Consider the following 27278-nt stretch of genomic DNA (forward strand, 5'->3'; position numbering starts at 1 on the left):
AACTCAGAATCAGAATCAGTTTTCATAACATCGGCATGTGTTGTAAAACTTGTTGTTTTTGTGGCAGCAGTATAATTTAAAAAAGTAGTGAGGTAGTGTTCGTGGGTTCAATGGCCATTCAGAAATCTGATGGCAGAGGGGAAGAAGCTATTTCTGAATCATTGAGGGAGAGAGGAAAATGTCAGAAAGTTAGCTCTTCATAAGACTCTTTTAAATTGTCACTTAATTAGTTTAAAGTATTAAATAATGTTAAATTGGTTAAAGTAGTGGATACAGTTCAGTGCATCACGTGCAAATACTGCCCCACCATTGAAATCATCTACAAGCAGCTCTGCCACAAGATAGGATCCATTATCAAGGACCTCCACCATCCAGGCCATGCTCGCTTCTCGCTGTTGCTATTGGGAAGGATGTGCAGGAGTCTTATGTCCCATACCACCGGGATCAGGTACAGTTATTATCCTTCAGCCATCGGGATCCTGAACCATTATGGATAACTTCACTCACCTCAGCTCTGAACTGAATCCACAACCTATGGATTCAAGATTATTTATTGATTTTTTTTTGGTATTTGCACATATTGTCTTTTGCGCGTTGATGCAAAGATTCCAGGTGCATTTATTATCAAAGAATGTGTACAGTATGCAACCCTGAGTTTTGTCTTCACACAGACAGCCAAGAAACAAGGAAAAACCAAGGAATCCATTTAAAGAAAAATATCAACCCCACCACATACAAAAAGAATCGCTCAGGCGGCAACAAAAAATGAGTGAAAAACACAGAATAAAATCGAAGAAATTCGTATTTAGTTCAGCTTTGTTTATTTACCCATTTATTTATTTATGGAGATACAACAGGGAATTGGCCCTTCTGACAATGTGAGCCACGCTGCCCAGCAGTCCCCTGATTTAATGCTAGCTTAATCACAGGATAGTTCACAATACCCATGTTGATGAAGGGAAAGGTAAACTCAGGTAGAGGGATAGGCAGATGGGGGAATGGATTAAGGGGTATGATTAGCTTATGATCAATTGTCTTATAGGTACCTTATGTTACTGTTGTTGTTCGTCCTTCGGAGTCGAAGACGACCACGACTTCTGTCAGGTGGAGGGTTTGTGACTGTGGGTCCGGAGGTGACTGGTGAGGCCAGTCCGGGCCCTGAAAGCTCGCCCACATGTGGGACACATGAGGGTGGATGCTGCAGTGGAAGTGGAGGTAGTTTGAGCGCGTTTCCTCTGAGCCTCTGCGGTGCGTCTGATTTCTGCTGCATACGCTCCTTTAGTGGTCCTGCTCCACCAGGTTGGGTGGTCCAGAGCAGGCGATTCCCAGCTACTGGGAACCTTGTGTTACTGAGCAGTCAGAAAGAAACAATACCCGGCAACAGGTGACGCACTAGGCATTTTTCTCTAAAAGTGCTAAGCATAACTAAATATGGGTATGGTATGATTGAAGGGGTATCTCAAGGCATAACTAAATATGGGACAGAACATTCGAGAGAAGGGGAAGTGGCAGGGGGAGATGGCAATATGAGGAAGTTAAGTTGTAACCAGGCTAGTATTGGCAGAAATAATTATAACTAACCAGTAATGATTTTACATCTAATTGTGTCTTAGCATGTGATCGAAACTATTCTAAAACTGAATTAACTTGTGTAATTGTAATATTTCCTGTAATGATCAATGTAATAAGTTGTGTGGAATTGTGTTCGGGGGGTGGGCAGTGTCCGGACTGTCTCTTTGGGAGATCAGTCTGTAATTTCCCCATAGCATGCTATGAATAAACAGTGAAGTTTGACGAAGTATCGCTTGTTTTATGGTTTTACTGAATTCCTGGTACCTTGCGCTATTGCATTGGGTCGATTCGCCTTTGACAATGTAACCTACCAACGGGTACGATTGTGGAGGAAACTGGAGCAGTCATGGGGAGAATGTATAAGCTCCGTAGAGGCAGCGACGGGAATTGAACCCCAGTCGCTGGTAGTGTAAAAGTTTTGTGCTAACCACTGTGTCAGCCAAAATAGCATTAAAAAAAAAGGAGTTTTTGATTCTATTGTATTCCTTTGTTCTACTGTGAATGCTGCAAGAAAATGCATATCCGGTAACTCTGATAATAAATTTGTGCTTTGAACTTTACTATAACCCTTGCACTGGCATATAGGATTAGTACTCATTGACCCGATGGGCTAATTCGTTGCTGAATGGCTCCAGAAGGTAACTTAAATATATTTACATATGTTGTTCAATGGCTCAATTGAATATCAGAGAATGTATATACAAGGGGAGATTGATAAGTTCATGGCCAATGGTAGAAGGAGTCAATTTTAGAAAACCTAGCACATTTATTTTTCCTACATTTACACACTTAGTCCAGCCGTCGTGGAGCATACGGATCCCTTCTTTGTAGAAGTCGGCGTCTTGGACCTCCAGAAAGTGTCCACAGCAGGGGTGATTGATAAGTTCGTGGCCTAAGGTAGAAGAAGATGAGTTATTAACTTCAAACTTTCTGCATTTTCAATCGGAGTTGAACTGCACGTGCATGGAACGAGAGCTGTATAACTCATCTCCTTCTATCTTAGGCCACGAACTTATCAATCACCCCTGCTGTGGACCACTTCTACAAAGAAGGGATCCGTATGCTCCACGACCACTGGACTAAGTGTGTACATGTAGGAAGGGACTATGTTGAAAAATAAATGTTCTAGGTTTTCTAAAATTGACTCCTTCTACCCTGGGCCACGAACTTACGTAGTATACAACTTGAAATTCTTACTCTTTGCAGACATCCTGCAACTGAAGAAAACCCAAAGAATGAACAGCAGAAGCATCAGAACCCCAGAGACCCCTCCCACATACCAGCAGCAACAAACATATCAACCCTCCCCCCACCTGCACCAGCAAAAGCACTGATCCCCTCCCCCTTCCCCCTCACGTGCAAGCAATAGCAAAGCCCCCAAAGAGACCTTGACTTAGAGTCCATCAAAACTACAGTCCACCCCAACACTTCTGTATCTCAAACAGGCCCTGTCAGTTGTGAGGGAAAGGGACATCGCTCCCTCAACAAGGAGAGCGGGAGACCAGCAGCTTGCTGTTTTGATGTCACAATTTTCTGCTTCGCTTCTCTGAGTCCCCCAAATTGAGGACCAACGGGCTCTCACGTGCCATCAAAAAGAGAGAGATCACTCGAGTAGGGGCGCCATCTTGAGCAGCAGCGCACACCACCTGCTGTCTCTCTGCTTCGGTCTCTCTCGGGACTTCAGTCAGCAACATCAGCAGGAACCGGACCATGTCCCGATGGCGCAGGTCTTCCAGGCCATGCCTGGAGACATCGAAATTCCAGGCCGCATGGTGAGTCAGAGCACCCGCTTGTGGAGAACCGTAGTTCGAGATGCCTGGAGACATCGAAATTCCAGGCCGCACGGTGAGTCAGAGCACCCGCTTGTGGAGAACCGTAGTTTGAGCTGCGGCTGTAGATCATGGACTCTGACAGGACCCCAGCCACCTGGAAAGGAAAAGAAAGACATTAATAAGCTGTTTCACAGACAGACTGGAAGAAATGGCCCAGGTTGACAAAAACCTCTGCACCGTCTTTTCTAGCTCCTTCTGCTGCTTTTTTGTGTTTTAATTATCTTATGAAATTAGGTTATTTTGAAGATGGGATTTTGAATAGTTTTTGCCTTGGAATATTTGATGCTCACAGATATTCCAGGTCTTATGACGGCTGTTGAGTGTGGCCCAGCATGCGATCTAAAATTGAGCAGTTAATTTCAGCCCAAAACCTGTATACTGTGCAATACTTTGCTAATCAGTAACTGTTCTTAGGGGCTAAGTTGCTGCTTCAGGTAAGAGTGTGTCAGGGAGTACCATGTGAGAGTCTTGGGTGGTGAAACAGCTGACAGGGTCGAGTCCGCAGACCTTGGATTGCGCATCACCAACTTAAAACAGGACCAACATGAAAGCTTTTTTTAAAAATATATTTTAATGATGTTCAATCTGTATTTTTCAGCTGTGTGGCTCGATTATACTTGGAGTGTCAATATGGCTGCGGGTGAGCAAAGAAGCTCTGAAGGTAATGAGATTTTGCCATTAGCTGAAAGTATTTCAAGAATAATAAAGTAAGCCAAAAGAAGGAAATTGTACTTAAGTGTTCTGCTGCATTTTGCTGTTGTTGCTGTGCTATCTTTTGAAGAGGTGATGCTATTTTCTCTATCGACTTTCTCTAATTGTTTTCGGCTAATGATAAACGGATCTGTTTCCGTTTTGAGGGGGAACATTCAACAGGATACGATTAGTAAGATTTCCAATTTGGAATACTGCCCGAGGAACTTGCAGTGACTAAGAGGGGCCTTAAAGCATAGATCAGGACAAAACAAGACCAGTTCCTTCAGCCCATGTTGTCTGTGCCAAACATTATTCCAAACTAAACTGATGCATATCTCTCCATTCTCTGCATATTCATGTATGTAGTTTAAGGCCTCTTAAATGCCACTATCTGCCACCACCCTGACAGCATATTCCAGGCATCTACCACACTCGTGTGCGTAAAAATAAATAAATAAAATCTTACTCCTCACATCTCCTTTTAAATTCCATCTCAAAGCCTAAAGTTATACCCTCTTCTATTTGTCATATTTAGCCCAGGAGAAAATTTCTGGCTGTTAACCCTATCTATGTATGTCTCTCATAAATTTAGAAACTTTTATCAGATCTTTCCTCAGTCTCTGAGGCTGCAGAGCAAACAGCCCAAGTTGGTCCAACCTCTCCTTTTATCCCAGAGGGTCCCTAACCTTTTTTATGCCTTGGACCAATACCATTAAGCAAGCAGTCTGTGGATTCCAGTTTGGGAACCCCTGCTGTAGCTGATGCTGCAATTTATATATTGGGGAAAAATTAGTGATATACACAGTGGATACAGTGCTTATAAAAAGTATTCACCCCCACCCCCTTGGAAGTCCTCACCTTTTATTGTATTACAACATTGAATCACAGTGGATTTTTAATTTGGCGCTTTTTGACATTGATCAACGGAAGAGGATTATTGTGTCAAAGTGAAAACAGATCACTACAAAGAGATCTAAACTAATTACAAATATAAAACACAAAATAATTAAATGCGTAAGTATTCACCCCCTTCAAGTCAGTATTTAGTAGATGTACCTTTGACAGCAGTTACAGCGTTGAGTTTGTGTAGATAGGTTTTTATCAGCTTTGCACACCTGGACACTGCAGTGTTCTCCTATCCTGTACAAAACTGCACAAGCTCTGTCAGATTGTATGGGGATCAGGAGGGAACAGCCCTTTTCAAGTCCTGCCACAATTTCTCAATTGGATTGAGTTCTGGACCCTGACTTGGCCATATTCCATCTGGGTAGCCTCCAACCTGATGGTACGAATATCGATTTCTCCTTCCGGAGATCAAATCCTAGCCCCCCACCTTCCTCTATTCCCCACTCTGACCTTTTACATCTTCTCACCTGCCTATCACTTCTCCCTGGGTCCCCTCCTCCCCTTTCTCCTATGGCGCACTCTCCTCTCCTATCAGATTCTTTCTTCTCTAGCCTTTGACCTTTCCCACCCACTTGACTTTGACCTATCACTTTCCAGTGAGCCTGTTTCTTCTCCCCTCATCTTTTTATTCTGGTGTCTTCCCCCTTCCTTCTCGGTCCTGAAGAAGGGTCTTGGCCCGAAATGTTGACTGTTTACTCTTCCATAGACACTGCCTCACCTGCTGAGTTCCTGCAGCATTTTATGATTTTATTTCCTGCATATGCAGTGTTTCTTGTGTTTAACACTAATGAGTAAAGTCCTTAAGAATGTTAGTGCATCGATCAATCTGCAGTGTCCCAAATTTAAAATAAATTATCTTGTTCTAAAAGGCTATAGTTTGTTCTTTATTGACTGCATTCATGCAAGGCTCATCTTGCACTTCACTGAACGTTGTAAACAAAAATGTTACGGCATGTAGGGCAATTGATGTATATTATCCATGAATATGTTGTGGTTTGATTTGTTTTATACTCCTATTGTGTAACTGGGAAAGCTTGTAATGGGATATATAGTTTAGCAATCCATTTTTTAAAAAAAGTTCAAAGTAAAATTTATTAACAGAGTACATGTATGTCCCGTCATACAGCCCTGAGATCCATTTTCCTGCGGGCATACTCAGCATAGAATAGTAACTATAACAGGATTGGTGAAAGATCAACCAGAGTGCAGAAGACAACAAACTGTGTAAATGCAAATATAAATAAATAGCAATAAATAACAAGAACATGAGATAACAAGATAAAGAGTCCTTGAAGGGTGATCATCGGTTGTGGGAACATCTCAATGGATGAGCAAGTGAGTGTGGTTATCCCCTTTTGTTCAAGAGCCTGACGGTTGAGGGGTAGTAACTGTTCTTGAACCTGGTGGTGCGAGTCCTGAGGCTCCTGTACCCTTCTACCTGATGGCAGCAGCGAGAAAAGAGCACGGCCTGGGTGGTGGGGATCTCTGATGATGGATGCTGCTTTCCTACAGTAGTGTTTCATGTAGATCTGCTTAATGGTGGGGAGGGCTCTTCCTGTGATGCACTGGGTCTAATCCAATACTTTCTGCAGGATTTTCTGTTCAGGTGTTTTTATACCAGACCGTGATACGGCCAGTCAATACACTATCCATGTCACATCTATAGAAGTTTGTCAAAGCTTTTGATGTCATGCCATATCTCGGCAGACTCCTAAGGAAGCAGAGGTGCTGCCTTGCTTTCTTTGTAATTGCATTTACGTGCTGGGTCCAGGACAGGTCCACTGAAGTAGTAACACTCAGTTACTATTATAATTGTAATAGTTACTACCACTCTTGTTGATGAATAGATTTGTAAGATAGTTTCTGTAGTAGTAGACTAAGCTAACATGTTCTATGGTTTGGGAGCCACACTTCCACTTTACATTTCTTGAACTCCCCACCTTTGTACTTCTACTTTGGGAGCAGGTATTGCACTCTCTAATCCTTGTGTGGATGAAATTAATTATCATCTTTGAGGGAGATCAAAGCCCATGATCTCTACTGTTGGGTCTACATGTTGTGCCCATCACATGGTGCTCTAGACCTGGAGACCAGTTTCTGGAGCACCTATTTAAATTTAATTTTTGTTTAACTTTTAGTAAAATGACCTGCCCAGGAAGGGGCACCTTAAGGTATCTTCCTGTTTCATGATGGAGGATATTATGGGTGAAATAAATCCTGTGACACATTGACTCAAGGTGAAGTAACCTTTTGAAAATGATGCTCTGAAGTTTAGCAGCTCCCTGCTAAATTTGCAGGGGGCGGGGATCCAGAATGCGAGAGAGGATAGCGAGATGAAGAATAAAGGACAGGTGGGGACGACACGGTTCCGGAATATTAAGTGTGTAGTAGAGAAAGGTGAGGCGGAACAAGTGATAAGGAGGACACATGTACAGAGGGATGGTCTGATGGAACATGGAGTTAAATGTGCAGAAAGAATAAGTAAATTTAGGAAGGACAACAAAATTCTAGCGACGTATAGCCCGATGGGAGTTCCGGGAGCTGGGTTAAGCACAATAGGCAGAGATTCAGACAGAGAGAGGAGAAATGGGCTAAAAATTCTAGAGCTGAATGTACGAAGTGTCAGAAATAAGGCGGATGAGCTTGAAGCTCAGGTGCGAATGGGTAACTATGATGTTGTTGGGATAACGGAGACATGGCTGCAGGGAGATCAGACCTGGGAAATGAATGTACAAGGGTATACGTGCTATCGTAGGGACAGAAATGTGGGCAGAGGGGGTGGGGTGGCCCTGTTGGTGAGGAATGAGATTCAGTCCTTTGCAAGGGGGGGACATAGGGTCAGGAGAAGTAGAGTCTGTGTGGATAGAACTGAGGAACAGTAAGGGCAAAAGGACCCTAATGGGTGTTGTCTACAGGCCTCCAAACAGTAGCATGGATATTGGGTGCAAGTTGAATAGGGAGTTAACATTGGCATGTGGCAAAGGTAATGTCGCAGTAGTTATGGGGGATTTCAACATGCAGGTGAACTGGGAGAATCAGGTTGGTGCTGGACCACAGGATAGGGAGTTTGTAGAGTGCCTACGGGATGCATTCTTGGAACAACTTGTACAAGAGCCGACCAGGGACAAGGCTATTCTGGATTTAGTGTTATGTAATGAACAGGATTTGATAAGTGATCTTGAAGTAAAGGAGCCATTAGGAGGTAATGATCATAATATGGTAAGTTTTTATTTGCAATTTGAGAAGGATAAGGGCAGCTCGGAGGTGTCAGTGTTGCAGTTGAACAAAGGAGACTATGGAGTCATGAGGGAGGAGCTGGCCAAAGTTAACTGGACGGATATCCTAGCAGAAAAGACAGTGGAACAGCAATGACAGGTATTCTTGGGAATAATGCACAAGGTGCAAAATCAGTTCATCCACCAGAGAAGGAAGGATTCAAAGGGGGGAAAGGGGCCACAGTGGTTGACAAAGGAAGTCAGAGATAGCATAGCATTAAAAAAAAAGGAAGTATGACAAAGCTAAGGTGAGTGGGAGGACAGATGATTGGGAAATTTTTAAGGAACAACAGAACTTAACTAAAAAGGCAATACGGGGAGAAAAAATGAGGTATGAACGCAAGCTAGCCAGGAATATAAAGGAGGATAGCAAAAGCTTTTTTAGGTATGTGAAGAGAAAGAAGATAGTTAAGAACAATGTTGGGCCCTTGAAGAATGAATTGGGTGAAATTGTTATGGGAAACAGAGAAATGGCAGAAGAATTTAATGAGTACTTTAGAACTGTTTTCACTAAGGAAGACACAAGCAATCTCCCAGATGTATGGATGGGCCAAGGACATAGGGTAACAGAGGAAATGAAACAGATTGACATTAAGAAGGAAATGGTGATGAGTAGACTGATGGGACTGAAGGCTGACAAATCCCCAGGTCCAGATGGTCTGCACCCTAGGGCACTAAAGGAGGTGGCCCTGGAAATTGTGGATGTATTGGTAAAAATTTTCCAATGTTCCTTAGATTCAGGATCAGTTCCTGAGGATTGGAGAATGGCTAATGTTATCCCACTTTTTAAGAAAGGAGGGAGGGAGAAAACAGAGAACTATCGACCTGTCAGCCTAACATCAGTAGTGGGGCAGATGCTAGAGCCCATTATTAAAGATGAAATAGTGGCATATCTAGATAGCAGTGATAGGATTGGGCCGAGCCAGCATGGATTTACCAAGGGTAAATCATGCTTGACTAATCTATTGGAGTTTTTCGAGGATGTAACCAGGAAGTTAGACGGGGGAGATCCAGTGGATGTAGTGTACCTTGATTTTCAGAAGGCATTTGATAAGGTCCGACATAGGAGATTGGTGGGTAAAATCAAAGCTCATGGCATTGGGGGGGAAGACATTGACATGGATGGAAAACTGGTTGGCAGTTAGAAAGCAAAGGGTAGCGGTGAACGGCTGTTTCTCGGAATGGCAGGTGGTGTCTAGTGGGGTGCCACAGGGCTCGGTATTGGGACCACAGCTGTTTACCATTTACGTTAACGATTTGAATGAAGGCATAGAAAATAACATCAGCAAGTTTGCTGATGATACTAAGCTGGGTGGCAGTGTGACGTGATGAGGATGTTAGGAGAATTCAGGGTGACTTGGATAGGCTGGGTGAGTGGGCAGATACTTGGCAGATGACGTTTAATGTGAATAAGTGTGAGGTTATCCACTTTGGGAGTAAGAATAGGAAGGCAGATTATTTGAACGGTGTAAAGTTAGGTAAGGGAGAAATACAAAGAGATCTAGGAGTCCTTGTTCATCAGTCATTGAAGGTGAATGAGCAAGTGCAGCAGGCAGTGAAGAAGGCTAATGGAATGTTGGCCTTTATTACAAAGGGAATTGAGTACAAGAGCAAGGAAATCCTCTTGCATTTGTACAGGGCCCTGGTGAGACCACACCTGGAGTATTGTGTACAGTTTTGGTCTCCAGGGTTAAGGAAGGACATCCTGGCTATAGAGGAAGTGCAGCGTAGATTCACAAGGTTAATTCCTGGGATGTCCGGACTGTCTTACACAGAGAGGTTAGAGAGACTGGGCTTGTACACGCTGGAATTAAGGAGATTGAGAGGGGATCTGATTGCAACATATAAGATTATTAAGGGATTGGACAAGATAGAGGCAGGAAATATGTTCCAGATGCTGTGAGAGTCCAGTACCAGAGGGCATGGTTTGAGAATAAGGGGTAGGTCATTTAGGACAGAGTTGAGGAAAAACTTCTTCTCCCAGAGAGTTGTGGGGGTCTGGAATGCACTGCCTCGGAAGGCAGTGGAGGCCAATTCTCTGGTTGCTTTCAAGAAGGAGCTAGATAGGTATCTTATGGATAGGGGAATCAAGGGATATGGGGACAAGGCAGGAACCGGGTATTGATAGTAGATGATCAGCCATGATCTCAAAATGGCGGTGCAGGCTTGAAAGGGCCGAATGGTCTACTTCTGCACCTATTGTCTATTGTCTAGAAATCCAGAAGCAGTTTACGATTTCATTACTATTGGGATTTCAGATTTTTTCTGCTGTATTACTAAGAAACTGTATACAGTACAGTGAATTATTATATGCTTCAACAGCATAACTGTAGTGAAAGTAAGTTTTACTGTTGAACTGTCTGATATGCATTTTATACCTTTGCATCGTGTCTTTTCTCAGCAAATTGGTGAGATGGATATTCCAGAGTTTTACACTGCAGTAAATGTTTTGATTGCTGTCGGTGCGATCATCATGGTGCTTGGATTTCTTGGGTGCTGTGGAGCCATCAGAGAAAGCCAGTGCATGCTACTCTTAGTAAGTATTTACAAGTTTTATTTCTATGAATCTTAACAATATGTATAAGCAAGTGTCAGATATAATTTTCAATTTTGTGTGATAGAATAGGTTAGTAATACTGATCATTTAAATCAATAGCAATAGTAACATGCAATAGGAAGTGTTAGATCAGATATTGCCCATTTAATTCTATGTATTACAGTTAAAATTGTCCCTATCATCTCTGCTGATACGAAGATATTTTGACATGTGCTACACCCATGGGACTGTAGCGATGCTCGGTATTCTGCTTTGTGTACACTTTTCTGTATTTGGTGGAGTTAGGGCATATTCTGGATTGGGGTATATAGCAAACATTAACCTACCTTCAGACCTGAACATGGATTGTAGATTTAAAAATGCAGCCCTGGACAACAGTTTCCTGAAGCTGTGGACAGCAGTTAATTGAAAAACCAAACGGTGGTGAGTAATATTCATTTTGGGTGTCTGGTGTGTGGGTGTGTGAAGGAGGTATGAAAATGATATGTAATTCAAAGGAAGCATTGTAGATACATTGTAACTATGGAATTGTCCTTTGATCTTCAGCATGTCAAATGTCATGTAGTATTGGGTCAAACAGGCTTCTTCCTCAAAAAGGGTCTCAACACGATGCCTGCTGCTCGTTTTCGTTGAAAAGAAAATTCTGCATCCACTAGCTTCAGGTCTCCCTGTTGACTTTGTTCACATTACAACAGTGGATTTCCTGACTCTGTTGTTACTGATCCTATGCAGAGTGGAGTTCAGGCTTTTCACTGAATTAGAAAGCAAAAAAAAAGAACCTCATTATTCAGTAACTGAGAATCTAAAGCTACTTTCGAAATTCTGAAGATTTACACTCAGTGGCCACTTTATTTGGTACACCGGCTCGTTAATGAAGATATCTAATCAGCCAATCATGTGTCAGCAACTCCATGCATAAAAGCATGCAGACATGGTCAGAAGATTAAGTTGTTGTTCAGACCAAACATCAGACTGGGGAAGAAATGTGATCTAAGTAACTTTGACTGTGGAATGACTGATAGTTGCAGAAGGGGTAGTTTGAGTATCTCAGAAGCTGCTGACCTCCTGGGATTTTTATGCTCAACAGTAGCTAGAGTTTACAGAGAATTGTGTGGAAAAACAAAAAAAAAATCCAGTGAGTGGGAGGGAGTTCTGTGGGCGAAAATACCACACGATTAATGGAAGAGTTCAGGGGAGATTGGCCAGACTGGATCAAACTGACAGGAGGGTTACAGTAATTCAAATAACCACACATTACAACAGTGGTGTGCAGATGAACATCTCTGAGTGCACTCCATGTTGAACCTGTCCTGGACCCACCAGGCTTAAGCAGCAAAGACCACATAGGTCTTCTGTACCTAATAAAGTGGCCACTGAGTTGTAGCTCTGTGAACTTGAGCATGGAGCTGACAGCTCGTCATTAACTTAAATATGTTGACCAGTGGCATCCTAGTGAGCAGACCTCTGTATCACGTGCCACTTGTACACATTAGGAAGCCTTGCGTTGCCATACAGATTGATATGGAACCAGTAGTATAACTCCCTGCTGTCAGCTTACATTGATCTAGTACCAAACCATTGAAGTCCAAAGTAGATCTTATCAAAGTACATAGATATCACCATATATAACCCTGAGATTAATTTTCTTGTGGCATACTCAACGAATCTATAGAATATTAATTTGATGGAGTCAGTGAAAGGCTGCCTAATGAGGGCATTCAACTGGTGTGTAGAAGACAACACATTGTGCAAATGCAAAAAGAAGAAACAATAATAATAAATAAATAAGCAATAAGTATCAAGAACATGAGATGAAGAGTCCTTGAATGTGTGTCCATAGGTTGTGGGAAAGTTTCAGTGAAGTTGAGCAAAGTTATCCCCTTTGAGGGTTAGCAACTGTTCCTGAACCTGGTGGTGTGGGTCCTGATTCTTCTGTACCTTTTTAACGGCAGCAACGAGAAGAGAACATGTTCTGGGTGGTGAGGGTCGCTGATGATGGATGCTGCTCAACGGTTGGAAGGGCTTTACCCGTAATGGACTGGGCCAAATCCACTACTTTGCAGAAGATAGTAGTTTTACTTTGTGCTTCGTATCATTGTGCAGTGTGAACTTTTAACCAGTAGAAGTTCACAGTTCACTAAAGAGAATGAGAAGAGGGTTTATTATCATTGACAAACATTATGAAATTTGTTGTTAAGTGGCCACATTTCAGAGCAGGCAAAACAAATTATTATAAGTTACAATAAAGAGGGAAAAAAAGTGCAAAAGAGGAATTGTAAACTTCGCGGATTGATCAGAGGTTCACGGACTGGGAGAGGTGAAGAAGCTGTTCCTGAAAAGTCGAGTGCCAGTCTGCAGGCTCCTCTACTTCCCGATTGGTACCTGCCAGATGGTGAGGGCTTTTAATGATGGATACTGCCTTTTTGAGGCATGTCACTGGAAGATATCCTCAACTTGTGCCTGTGATGGAGCTGGCTGGGTCTACAAGCCTCTGCAACCTCTTGTTGATCTTATACATTGATGCCACCATACTAGGCAGGGATTCAACCAGTTAGAATGCTCTCCGTGGTACCATTGTAGAAATTTGCGGGTCTTTGATGAGCGGCACAGCAGTGTGGTAGTTAGCACTACGCGTTACAATACAGCAGCAGGGTTCAGTTCCCTCCGCTGCCTGTTAGGGAGTTGATATACTCTTCTTGTGACCACGTGGGTTTCCTCTGGGTTCTCGGATTCCTCTCACAGCCCAAAGACCTACGATTTGGTAGGTTAATTGGTGAATGTAAGTGGCCCTGTGATTAGACCAGGATTAAATTGGGGGTTGCTGTTGGTGCCGCTCGAAGGGCCAGAACGGCCTGTTTTGCACTGTATCTCAGTAACTTTAAAAAAAACTAGATCTCCTCAAACTCGTTCTAAAGTATAGCCACTAGCGTGGCTTCAGTTATGATGCGCCAGCCCGAACCACACACTGCGCTGGATCAGATGTCATGCTAAGAATCAGGAAAGTGCTGTCAGCGTTTCATTTAAGAATTAAAATGCTGACACATGCAAAAAAAAGATGTGAATGTTGATGAGTAATTTGGAAAAATTAATAAAGCTTACATTTTTCAAAACAAATAATTATCTTCCTGGAGTTTTAGACAGTAAAATTATGCTGGAATTGGAAAAAGATCCGAGAAAATGTTGCCAGGAGCAGGCAAAAGCAATGATTTATGTGATGAATGTTACATATAGTGTTTGGATTGCATTTGCCCATGAATGTTACTCTGATTTTATATTACCCAACATTCTCTTTCACTTTCTAGTTCTTCATCGGACTGCTCCTTATTCTGATCATTCAGATAGCTGCTGGTGTTTTAGGTGTGGTGTATAAATCACAGGTAATATTTTCTCTGTTTATTTCAGAAAAGTAATTGCAGTGTGAATAGATCCCAGTATGATGTAGTAAAGATTAATTAAATATTTGGTATATTGTTTTTCCAGATTGAATCAACATTAAAGGAAAAGTTTAAAGGGATAGACCAGCTGGATGATCAATCAGCGGAATTCAAGAAAGACATAGAAGCATTACAGCAACAGGTAAACCTGTTCCTAAATTTGCAGTAGTTCTTTTCTAAAGAAAATCATTTGATAAGTAAATTTCAAGTATGGTGGGTTGGTGGGATGGAGATATATCTCTACCAAAGGAGGTGTAAGACATTCTGTCCTTCCCTCTGCTAGCCTGTGGGTCACCCTGGGGCAAGGTGTAGCACCTGCTTAGACCCCCCCCACCCCGGATCAGGGTCGCGTGAAGCCATATGAGCAGCTGGTACATATCACAAGTCCTGGTTATGTGACCACTGACGCCAGGCAGACAATCTCTGAAGAGTATTGATAATGGCTGGGGTCACCCGTCTTGTAAAGATACTGCCCAGAAGAAGGTAATGGCAAAGCACTTCTGGAGAAAAAAATTTGCCAAGAACAATTATTTATTTATTCATTTATTGATTGATTTATTATTTTATTGATTGATTGATTGACACACAGCACTTAGTAGGCCTTTCTGGTCCTTCAAACTGTGCCTCCCAGTGATTCCCTAGTTTAATCCCAGCCTAATCACAGGACAGTTTACAATGACCAATTAACCTATCAACTGGTACGTCTTTGGACCCGGGGAGGAAACTGGAGCACCCGGAGGTAATACACATGGCCACATGGAGAGCATACAAACTCCTTACAGGCAGTGGCAGGAATTGAACCTGTGCCGCCCTACTCTTTTACTGTCTCGGTTAAGATGTTTCCGCATCTCCTACCAGAAGTCAGGAGATCCCATCTGGGATGGGATGGGTCTTTAATGATGCTACGTGTGCACTGGTTGTTAGTCTTTTCCATGGGTGTTGCCTGGTCTGCTGAGTTCTTCCAGCATTTTGTGTCTGTGCTCTGGACTTCCAGCATCCCCAGGCTTTTCAGTGTTTGTGTATAAAATACTGTATGTCCTTTGATCTGTTCTCAAACAATATTCATGATAAAGATTGAAGCAATTGCTTTTTAAAATTTCTTCTTGCAGTATAAATGTTGTGGTCTTCTGCAAGGCTACCAAGATTGGGCAACTATTCCAGCATCCTGCGACTGTACTGATCAGGACAAATCTCAGTGTACTATGGCAGGTGGCAAACCGGTTTGGGCCAAGGTAAATCGACTGTTGCCTTCATTTTGAGCAGTAGAGAGGTTCAGCTGTAGTCATGTGCTAAACATGAACGCATGTTGCGTTTTGCTTGTGAAGTTTGGCTGCTTCCGTAAAGCGCCCCAGGTTGGAGCCCTCGGTCTAATACAAGATTTCCCCTGCCAATCCAATGGAGGGAGGGCATAAGGTGATTTGAGGAAAGTATAGGAGTGATGCCAGAGGCAAGTTATTTTTAACAGGGAGAGTGGTAAGTGCATGGAATTCCCTGCTAGGGGTGGTGGTAGAGGCAGATATATTAGGGCAGGAGTTCTATGGCTTTTTATGCCATAGACCTCTACCATTAACCGAGGGGTTGCAAACCCCTGCAATAGGGTGGGTTAAGAAATTCTTAGATGAGACACATAGATGATGGAATATTGAGACATGACTGGAGTGGAAGCAAGGAATCCCCAATCATAAGACCATAAAATCTAGAAGCAGAATTAAGTTATTTGGCCCATCGGGTTTGCTACGCCATTTCATCATGGTTGATCCATTTCCCTCTCAGCCCCAATCTCCTGCCTTCTCCCCATACCCCTTCATGCCCTGGCTAATCAAGAATCTATCAACCTCTGCCTGAAGTATACCAATGACTTTGCCTCCACAGGCGCACATGGTAATGAATTCCACAGATTCTCCACTCTCTGGCTAAAGGAATTCCTTCTCCATTCTAAATGGACGTTCCTCTATTCTGAAGCTGTGTCCTCTCACCCGCCATAGGAAACATCCTCTCCAAATCCACTCTGTCGAGGCCTTACAACATTTGATAGGTTTCAGTGAGATATGCCCCCCTCATTCTTCTGAATATCAGTGAGTACAGATGCAGAGCCATCAAACACTCCCCGTATGACAAGCCTTTCAACCCCAGAATCATTTTCATGAACCTCCTTTGAACCGTCTCCAATGTTAGCAAATCCTTTCTTAGATAAGGGGCCCAAAACTGCTCACATTACTCCAAGTGGGGCCTCACCGGTGCCTTATAAAGCACTGTCATAAAGATGTCGATTTCTTCAGTGTGCATGCACTTTTTGACTGGAGTAATGTAGTCAGGAGAAAAAAAATGACTGTGATATTTTTCTTTTCTGGAAGGCGACAGCAAAGACACAGACCTTGCAGTTACCCCAAAGACTTCACATTTCATCCAGCATTCGATAAACCACAGGATCTCTCTTTCCCTAATAAGGGAGAGGGAAGTGTCCCCATTTACACAGTGAGCGGGAGAAAATAACAACAGCTCACTGGTTTACGATGTTAATAAGTCTGTTTCGTCACTTTTTATGATTCCTGTGCTTGAAGATCGCAAAGATCTTGGGTCTTCGGGCCCACAGTGAAAGATTTTCTGGCCTACCCAATGACACATGAGTCTCCTGCCATGACACCAACCCTTGATGTACCCGTCTCCAGAGCCCCCAGATCTTAGTTTTCCGAATTCAAGCCAGACTCTCAGGCTGGACCCTTGGCATGCTAAACAACAACGGCCAGTCCTGAAACCCGGAGAGCGGGTCCCATTCCGCAAAGAACTTAAGTCTGCATGCAACTCCAGGTCAGGGTCTTCAAAAGAACTCTGAAAGGGAAGCATAAGGATATTAAAGATGGAAAAAGAGCTGCTTCCGAAGATGTAAGCAAAGGAGTGGCCGTTTAGTGCTATCTTAACTCTGCCTCCAACTTTGTATAATGTAAAAAGAAGCAGTCCCAACACGTAAGGCAAGATTTTCCCTTAAGGAAACCGTGCTGACTATGGCCTGTTTTATCACGTGCATCCAAGTACCCTGAGACCTCATCCTTAATAATCGACTCCAACATCTTCCCAACCATTGAGGTTAGGCTAACTGGTCTATAATTTCCTTTCTTCTGCCTCACTCCCTTCTTGAAGAGTGGAGTGACATTTGTAATTTTCCACTCCTCTGGAACCATGCCAGAATCTATTAATTCTTGAAAGATCATTACTAATGCCTCCACAGTCTCTTCAGTTAACTCCTTCAGAACCCAGGGGAGTAGATTATCTGGTCCAGGTGATTTATCTATCTACAGACTTTTCAGTTTCTGAAGGACCTTCTTAGTAATGACAACTTCACTCGCTTCTGTCCCTCGACACCCTTGAGCCTCTGGCATACTGCTAGTGTTTTCCACAGTGCAGACTGATGCAAAATACTTATTCAGTTCGTCCGCCATTTCCTTGTCTACCTTTTCAGTACTACGCTAATAATAGATTCCAACACTTTCCCAACCACTGAAATTAGGCTAACTGCCCTATAATTTCCTTCCTTTAGCCTTTCTCCTTTCTTAAAGAGTAGGGTGACATTTGCACCTCAAGACCTTTGAGTCTGCCTAGCACTTTTTCTTCTGTATTTCGCAATGACACTCATTCCTGCTGTCTGACACTCATGGACTCTGGCACACTGCTAGTGTCCTCCACAGTGAAGACAGATGGAAAGTACCCATTAAGTTCATCTGCCATTACTTTGTCCACCTTATGACTTCACCAACATCATTTTCCAGTGGTCCAATATCAACTCTCACCTCCCCTTTACTCTTTATAAAACTGAAAAAGCTTTCAGTATCCTGATTTATATTGTTGGCTAGTTTTCCTTCATATTTCATCTTTTTCCTTCTTGTAACATTTTAGTTGCCTTTTGTTGGATTTTAAAAGCTTCCTAGTCATCCAGTTTCCCACTCATTTTTGCTACTTTATATGCCTTTTCCTTGGCTTTTATGCAGTCCTTGATTTCCTTTGTCAGCCACAGTTGCCTACCTCTGCCATTTGAGAACAACTACTATGGGACATATCTATCCTATGCCTTGCAAATGATTCCCAGAAACTTCAGCCATCTCTGCTCTGTCGTCATCCCCACCAGTATCCTCCTCCAATCCATCTGGGCAAGCTCCTCTTCCATGCCTCTGTAATTCCCTTTATTCCTTTGCAATACTGTTACATGTGACTTATACTTCTCCCTCTCAAATTGCAGTATGAATTCAATCATAGTATGATCACTGCCCCCTAAGGGTTTCTTTACATTAGGCTCCCTAATAAGATCTGCGTTATTCCACAACACCCAATCTAAGATGACCTTTTCGCGAGTAGGCTCAAGCTCACGCTGCTCTAAGAAGTCCCCTCACAGGCATTCAACAAATTCTCTCTTGCAATCCGACACCAACCTGATTTTCCCAATCCCCTTGCATAATGAAGTGCTCCATTACAATTGTGTCATTACCCTTATTACATGACTTTTCCAGCTCCCTTTGGCATCTCAACCCTATATCTTGGCTGCTATTTGGAAGCTTGTATATAATTCCCAAAATGTTTTTTTATCCTTACAGTTTCTTAACTCCACCCAGAAAGATTCAACTTTCTCTGACCCTATGTCACCACTTTCTAAAGATGTAATTTCATCTCTTAACTGCAGAACCACACCACCACCTATGTCTTCCTACCCGTTCTTCCAATATGAAGTATATCCTTTGTTGTTAAGCTCCCAACTATGCCTTCTTTCAGCCATGACTCATTGATGCCCACAACTTCATACTGACAAATCTCTATAATTGTGCCATGATCTCATCCAGCTTATTCCGAATGCTTCACGTATTTAAATACGGTACCTTCAGTCATGGATTCTTTGCACTTTTGAATTTTGTCTCTGTGGTATGATCTAACTTTACTCTGTCTGCATTTGTACTCAATTATTGGCTTGTCCTTCCTTACATTCATGTTACATCCATCATCTATTTGTCAACCTACTGACTTATCCTCAGCTCTACCATACCGGTTTCTATCCCCCTGCCATATTAGTTTAAGCTACTCCCAACAGTTCTCGTAAACCTGCCCGCAAGAATATCAGTCCCATTTGGATTCAAGTGTAACCTGTCCCTTTTATACAGATCCCACCTGCCCCAGAGGCGGTCCCAATTATTGAGAAATCTGAATCCCTGCCCCTTGCTCCAATTCTTCAGCCATGCATTTATCTGCTACCTCATTCTATTCCTATCCTCGCTGACGCACGGCACAGGCAGCAATCCCGAGATTACTACCCTCGGGGTCCTGCTTCTCTGTTTCCCTCCTCCTCCCTTTTTCTACCTATGTCACTTCAGGCAGATTGGGCTTGTTAGCCGTGGTTGACAGCTCATCTAGGAGAAGGAAAACTCTGATCTTAAACTTCTGCTGCAGTGAGTGGTTTTGGGAGTAGACCCGAGGGGAAAAGTCGGGAGCTAGAGTATCTAAGGCGGTCCTACGTTGAGTTCAACGCTGCCTGGCAACTCCTGCAAAGCTGCTGGAGCCAAATTGTATCGGTCTCTGCCGTTCCTTTGAGTTTATCAGATGCTTGGAGAGGGGGAGCTTGCTACTTGCAACAGCTTGCTCTCCATATCGTACTGGCCAGGCCTGCGTATCTAGACAGTTGGGAGGCAACATCCTTGGTCGATCCTGACCACCAGAGGCTTTCACCTCACTTCACTATACTGATGCATCAAACTTTAGCTTCTCATTCCTAAATTTCAGGGTGAACTTGATCATATTATGATCATTCTCTTCTAAGCATTCTTCTACCTAAAACTTTCTAATCAATCTGGTTCATTACACAACAATCAATCCAGAATAGCTGATCACTTAGTAGGCTCAACCACGAGCTGCTCTAAAAAGCCATCTTGTCGGCATTCTACAAATTCCCGCTCTTGGGATCCAGCACCAACCTGATTTTCCCAATCTACCTGCATATTGAAATCCCCCATGACTATCATAACATTGCCCTTTTGGCAGGCATTTTCTATCTTCTAGTGTAATATTTGAGTCACATCATTGCAGAGAATGATGTGAAAAACAAAAATGCATCCAGTGGGTGAAAACAACTTGTTAGTGAGAGAGTTCAGAGGAGAATTGTCAGACTGTCCCTGTAGCAACTGGTCCAGCTTATTCTGTTTTCAAGATGGGGAGCAAATTCAGAAATCAGGTGCAAAGGGACTTGGGAGTCCTTGTGCAGGATTCCCGAAAGATGACCTTGCCAGTTAGACCATAAGACATAGGAGCAGAATTAGGCCATTCAGCCCATCAAGTCTGCTCTGCCATTCCATCATGGCTGATCCCAGATCCCACTCCGCCCAATACACCTGCCTTCTCACCATATCCTTTGATGCCTTGACCAATCTGGAACCTATCAACTTCTGCCTTAAATATACCCATGGACTTGGCCTCCCCCGCAGTCTGTGGCAGAGCATTCCACAGATTCACTACTCTCTGGCTAAAAGAAATTCCTCCTTACCTCTGTTCTAAACGGTTGCCACTCAATTTTGAGGCTGTGCCCTCTGGTTCTGGATACCCCCAACGCAGGACACATCCTCTACACATCCACCCTTTCTAGTCCTTTCAACATTCAGTAGGTTTCGATGAGGTACCCCGCCTTCCTAAATTCCAGTGAGTACAGGCCTAAAGCTGTCGAACGTTCCTCATATGTTAACCCCCTCATTCCTGGAATCATCTGTGAACCTCCACTGGATTCTCTTCAATGACAACACATCCTTTGAGATATGGAGCCCATAACTGTTGGCAATAGTCCAGTTGCAGCCTGATGTGTCTTACAAAGCCTCAGCATTATTTCCTTGCTTTTATATTCTACTCCCCTTGAAATAAATGCCAACATTGCATTTGCCGCCTTTACCAGAGACTCAACCTGTAAATTAATCTTCTGGGAGCCTTGCACGAGGACTCCTAAGTCCTCCTGCACCTCTGATGTTTGAATAATAATAATAATAATTTAGATAATCTGCACTATTGTTCCTTTTATCAAAATGCATTATCATACATTTCCCAACACTATATTCCATCTGCCACTTTTTGCCCATTCTTCCAATTTGTCTAAGTCCTGCCACAATCACAATGCTTCTTCAGCACTACCTAACCCTCCACCTATCTTTGTGTCATCTGCAAACTTTGCAATAAAGCCATCAGTTCCATTATTTAAATCACTGACAAACAATGTGAAAAATTGTGGTCCAATACTGACCCCTGATAAACACCACTGGTCACCGGCAGCACCAGAAAAGGCCCCCTTTATTCCCACTCACTGCCTCCTACCCGTCAGCCATTCCTCTATCCACGCCGTTATCTTTCCTGTAACGCCAGAGGATTTTATCATCTTAAGGTTAAGTCAGTGGTTAAGAAGACAAACACGATGTTAGCATTAATTTCAAGAGGATTAGAATATAAAAGCAGGGATGTAATGTTGAGGCTTTAATAGGCACTGGTGAGGCCTCACTTGGAGTATTGTGACAATATTTATATCTAAGAAAGGATGTGCTGGCATTGGAGAGGTCTGGGGGAACTTCATGAGAACAGTTCCAAGAATGATTAGGTTATTGTATGAGAGCGTTTGAGCAGACTCGATGGGCTGAATAGCCTAATTCTACTCCTATGTTTTATGATTTGTTAATTGATTGAGCTCAAATATCCAACATTAATTCTTGTGTTTTGTTTACCCTCAACCCCTTCCAGTCATGTGTTGTTTTGATGACAGATGCCTTCAAAGCCAATCTTCTTATAATAGTTGGCATTGCCTTTGGACTGGCAGTGATTGAGGTAGGTAAAATTTGTGTGCAATTTTTTAAAAAGTATTTAAAAAGTTCTCAGGACATTATTTTCTAATGTTAAATCTGCTCTGATTTTCTGCAGCTGTTTGGCCTAATCTTCTCCATGATCCTGTACTGCCAAATCGGCAAGAAATGAGAAAGGACTCTTCCCACAGCTGGAGTTGTTAAGTGCAAATGTATAATGCTGCATCTTCTGGCATGTAAATTATAGCCAAACAAAGTTTTATTTCAAATCATTTTAATTCAACTTTTGAAATGTAGTTCAGTCACACTCCATCTCCTGACTTCTGTAGTAACTCCAGCTGATTAGTAGTCTTCCAGTTTAAAGTTATCTGCTTTATGACTGTGTAAATATACAGTAGAAGAAAAGGGTTGTCGTAATATTAGGAAGGTGATGGGGTGCTTAATCTCGCAAGCAATGCCACTTCAAATCAAGTAAAATAAAACTTGTCAAAAGTTGACAAGTCAAACGATAGGGACCATCGTATTGAAGACTTACTGACCATTACGGCGCTGGCATTTAGGGCAGCAGTGTAGGTCCTCCATTTCTGATGGTGTTCACAGCTTCCTTCATCATCTTAGTAGCTTCCTCTCAGTTTTCACTACTGTCACTCATGCAAGTCCCGGGTCGAGACTCAGGAATACCGTCACACTCAGATGTAGAAAGATTCTTCATTGCTGTTTCCTTAATTTTGTTTAATCAGTCAGGGTTGTTAGCTCTGGGCTGAGCTCCTGAATCTGGGGGCTAGTTGACCAGTGGACCATTCTTAGTCTGGCCTTTACCCTTTGACCTGTTTGGCATGAGTGACCCTACTAATAGGCAAGGCAAAAAGCCCTGACTCCAGCCAATGCAGCTCTTCGGGTCATTGAGGCATATAAGCCTCCAAACCCTGCGACAAGGTTATGGCCCTCTCAGAGGATCACATTGAAGAAGCTGGGGTGTAATTGACCAGTGACTGAAGTAGAGGATAATAGCACCCTCTTTTATCTGGAAAGAGACTGAATGTGTGAAGATAGGCAGACAGTACACTAGGTACAATGTTACAGACCATTTTAACTCCCACTGACTTGAAACAGTGAAGCTTGTTCAGTTTATTGGAGCTACAGACTTGGATTAATGCTGACCTGGATTCTGCAGCAAGAAGTATAGATGGGCTGCACTACATGTATTAACTGAAGTAGTCAGTTGGACAAAATCCAGTGTCCGCATATACAAAAACCATGAAATTATCATTTGCTTTGCCTGACTCTTTAGCTATTGCCTTTCTGAGATGTTCCTCATTGAAATACAAAAATGATCAGAGTAGCTGGTGATAATTTCTCCCTGAAGGTGTCAGATGTACGTAAGTCTTGTGCATTCACATGGAAGACAACTTCTAACTTTTTAAGTCTTAAAATTTTAAAAATTTCAAATGTGGGATCTGGTTCCTTAATTACTGTTGGAGATTTCAAAATATTAAACAATCTTTTCATGATTTTATATTGCGTTAACTACTCAAAACTACGACTTGTTTTTAACCAAGTGTATCAGTGAAGTTTTTTTTATATGTTCAATAGGCTAAGTGCTGAATCAATGTGCAGATTGTATTCCTGGTCAGTGATCATGTGCCTGGGGTTACCTGTAACTAAATGGTATTTGAAACAATATTTTTTGGGGGTATCTCTCTAATTAAATTGCCATTGAATTAGTGTTTTCAAAAATACTTCAGTCATGACGGAGTTTATCTTGTTTGGGAATTTGCTAATAAGATTTGACATTTTCTTGTGTATTTGTTAAACAAAAATTATCTTTTGAAAAAGTTTGGGTAATTTGGGAAAGATAATAGCTTTTCAGTTTTAGACCTAACAACAAGGAAATTTCATCTAGGGTATTGTGTTTATTTGGCTCCTGACCAAGTTGGTGTTATGACATGAAGGTAACAAAACCCTATTTAATAATGAATCCAGTATTTAGGCTCTAATGGGTTGAAATGTATGGTAATGCAAACAGAGATGGTCTCCAGATGTAAATTGGTTCTGGCTGTTTAATTGTACAGATTCTTTGGAGACTGTTGTATTCTATAGGTAATTTGGGTTATGCATGTAATTTAAATGAGCTTGTAATCTCAAACTGAAGTTAAAACACTTGCTTTACATTGTGTTTATATGAATAAAAAGTTAATATTTCTGAGTGAGTTCTATATGAAAAATTTAAAAGTGTGTGTTGCTTTTTATTCTGGTATAATATGCCATTTGAAAGATACAGTAGTGTTACGGATTCAGCATAAATAAATATATAAGTGTGACAGGGTTTTTATAACAAATAAAACATTTATTAAACACTGAAAAACAAACCCCCCAAAAGTAAACAAACAACTAAAGTAACCAGAAATCAGCTGCTGTGCAGCAGCTTAAACAGTTCTTAAAACAATGAAGCTTAAACAGTTCTTAAAGCGATGTTGCAAAAACAGTTCTTCAAAGTAGTACTGCAAAAGTTCAAAATGCTTACAGTCCATTAAAGGAGAGACTTTTAGACGATTCAAATTCTCTTTCACGTCCTGTTGTTGCGGTTCCCAGTCGAACTATACTTTTCCCATGGAGAAGTTACGAAGATGAAAATGTAATGGCTTAAAGGCACTGACCTTTCCTTGACAAAACTGTACCCAAACCCTTCTGCTATTCACAGGAGTTAACACAGGGACAGCCAACAAATTCCTTCCGAATGAGGATCAAACAAGGTTGAACCTGTTTCACCGTCGAAATCGACTTTCCTCTATCTTTTAACTCCCGAACTCCGATCTTCACTCTCCACTGATTTTTAACTGGCAGTATTATAAAGAAACTGCCGGCAATGACCTTTTAAACTTTAGGCATTAGATAAAACTTCATCTTTCAACTAAACTGCGTCATAATATTGAACCACGCAGTGGCATGGAGTCAAACTGGCAAATCCAGCCACGAACTGCCCCTCCTCACACGAGGGGTCCTCCTTTTATACCCTGTTTAAAAAAAACACAACAACCCGTCACATGACCTCTGCTGGTGGGAAAATGATGTCACTCCACCATCACAAGACCACTACCTTAAGTCCAGTATAGCTTCAACACCACTGTCACATGTCACAGGTACGTAACAGTAGTCATAGGGAAACAGGTCCTTCAGCCCATCTAGTCCATGCTGAAACCTTGTAAACTGTCTCCTCCCATCGACCTGCACCACCCATGTACCTATCCAAACTTCCCCTAAACTTTGAAATTGGGCTCGCATGCACCACTTGTGCTGGCAGCTCATTCCACGCTCTCATGACCCTCTGAGTGAAGAAGATTCCCCTCAGGTTCTGCTTAAACATTTCACCTCTCCCCCTTAACCCATGACCTCTGGTCATAGCCTCACCCAACCTCATGGAAAAAGTCCGCTTGCATTTTCCCTATCTATAGCCCTCATAATTTTGTATACCTCGATCAAATCTCCTCAATACAGTCCTAACCTGTTCAATCCTTCCTTGTATCTCAGGTCCTCCAGACCCAGAAACATCCTTGTAAACTTTCTCTGTATCCTTTCAACCTTATTTACATCTTTCCTGTAGGTAAGAGATCAAAACTGCACATATGACTCCAAATTAGGCCTCACCAATGTCTTTTACAACTACATCATAACATTCCAACTCCTCTATTCAGTATATTGATCTATGAATGCAGATGTGCCAAAAGCTTTCTTTATGACCCTATCTATCTGTGTCGCTACTTTCAATGAATTATTGATCTGTATTCGTAGATCACGTTGTTCTACACACTTCTCAGAGCTCCTCGGTTGTCTGTGTAAGACCTACCCTGGTTGGTTACTACAGTACAAAACCTTGCACTGTCCGCATTAAATTCCAACTGCTATTTTTCCAGCAGATGCAGAATCTTCTGCAAGCCATGACAGCCTACCTCACTGTCCACTACAACACCAATTTTGGTGCCATCTGTAAATTTGCTGAACCGGTTAACCATATCATCATCCAGATCATTGATATAGATGACAAACAACAAAGGACCCAGCACCACCCTGCAGCACTCCACTAGTCACAGGCTTCAGTCAAAGAGGCAACCATTTACCACCACTCTCCAACTTCTCCCACAAAGCCAATGTCTAATCCAATTTACTAACTCATCTTGAACACCGAGTGACTGAACCTTCTTGATCCCATGCGGGACCTTGTCAAGTGCCTTGCTGAAGTCCATATAGGCAACATCCATTTCCTTGAAAATATAATGGTTAGACATGACCTATCATGCATGAAGCCATGCTAACTATCCTTAATCAGTCCAAATACTTGTATATCTGGTCCCTTAGCTGTGTGGTTTTTACCTTAAAACCAATGTTTTTTCATCTTGTAAAGTGTCCCTGAGTCTTTCCTGTGTTTATTTCTACTTGACTGATTAAGCTGGGGTGTTTAAAAACCTGAATTCAGAAGCAACTCTGACAGAAGACAAAACTCTGTCCCCAGCTTCCCTTCTGTTAGGAATAAATAGTGCTTTGGCACTTTGTCACTGGAATCCAGAGCCTGAATGTTTTTCCTTCCCATTCTGGCCCAGGGAGGTGCTGCAGGGGGGAGGGGAGAAAGTGGTTGATCCTGATCCAGCGTTATATTGTGGAAGGACAGTGCAGATGTGCTGGAGTGCTTGATCTGTGACGCTTGTCGCTTGCAGAAAGATGCAGGTGCTACCATCTGGTCCCATAACTGCTGGATATCATTGTAACCAGACACAGTTATTTAATGCTTCTGGTGTTGTCTCAACAGAAGTGCGTATCATTCAGTAAACCCATTTTTGATATTAATATGAATATTTTTTATCTGAAAGCTTCAAGTACCTAAACATCAGAAAGACTGCTGATATCAGAAATCCAGAGCAATGCATGCAAAATCAAGTCAAGTCACTTTTTATTCTCATTTTGACCATAAATGCTGGTACAGTGCACAGTAAAAACGAGACTGATCTATGTAAAACTACACTAGACTACAGACCTACCCAGGACTGCATAAAGTGCACAAAACAATGCAGGCATTGCAATAAGTAATAAACAAGACAACAGGCACAGTAGAGGGCAGTAAGTTGGTGTCAGTCCAAACTCTGAGTATTGAGGAGTCTGATAGCTTGGGGGCAGAAACTGTTACATCGTCTGGTCGTGAGAGCCTGAATGCTTCG

At 42.3% G+C, this 27278-nt stretch overlaps 1 protein-coding gene across 1 annotated transcript in view; it reads left to right on the forward strand.

Moving 5' to 3' along the window:
- LOC140734943 (tetraspanin-8-like) overlaps positions 1-24303 on the forward strand; it is a 42015-nt gene extending 17712 nt beyond the window's left edge. Inside the window, exons 2-8 of the mRNA XM_073059665.1 lie at positions 4003-4065; positions 10680-10814; positions 14138-14212; positions 14316-14411; positions 15379-15501; positions 22013-22096; positions 22190-24303. Of these exons, the coding sequence (XP_072915766.1) occupies positions 4003-4065; positions 10680-10814; positions 14138-14212; positions 14316-14411; positions 15379-15501; positions 22013-22096; positions 22190-22243 (630 nt within the window). The 3' untranslated portion in view covers positions 22244-24303. The remainder of the gene's footprint in view (positions 1-4002; positions 4066-10679; positions 10815-14137; positions 14213-14315; positions 14412-15378; positions 15502-22012; positions 22097-22189) is intronic.
- The last annotated feature ends 2975 nt before the right edge of the window (positions 24304-27278 follow it).

Source organism: Hemitrygon akajei, chromosome 10 (genome assembly GCF_048418815.1).
Source record: "Hemitrygon akajei chromosome 10, sHemAka1.3, whole genome shotgun sequence".
In the NCBI taxonomy this organism is placed as follows: Eukaryota; Metazoa; Chordata; class Chondrichthyes; order Myliobatiformes; family Dasyatidae; genus Hemitrygon; species Hemitrygon akajei.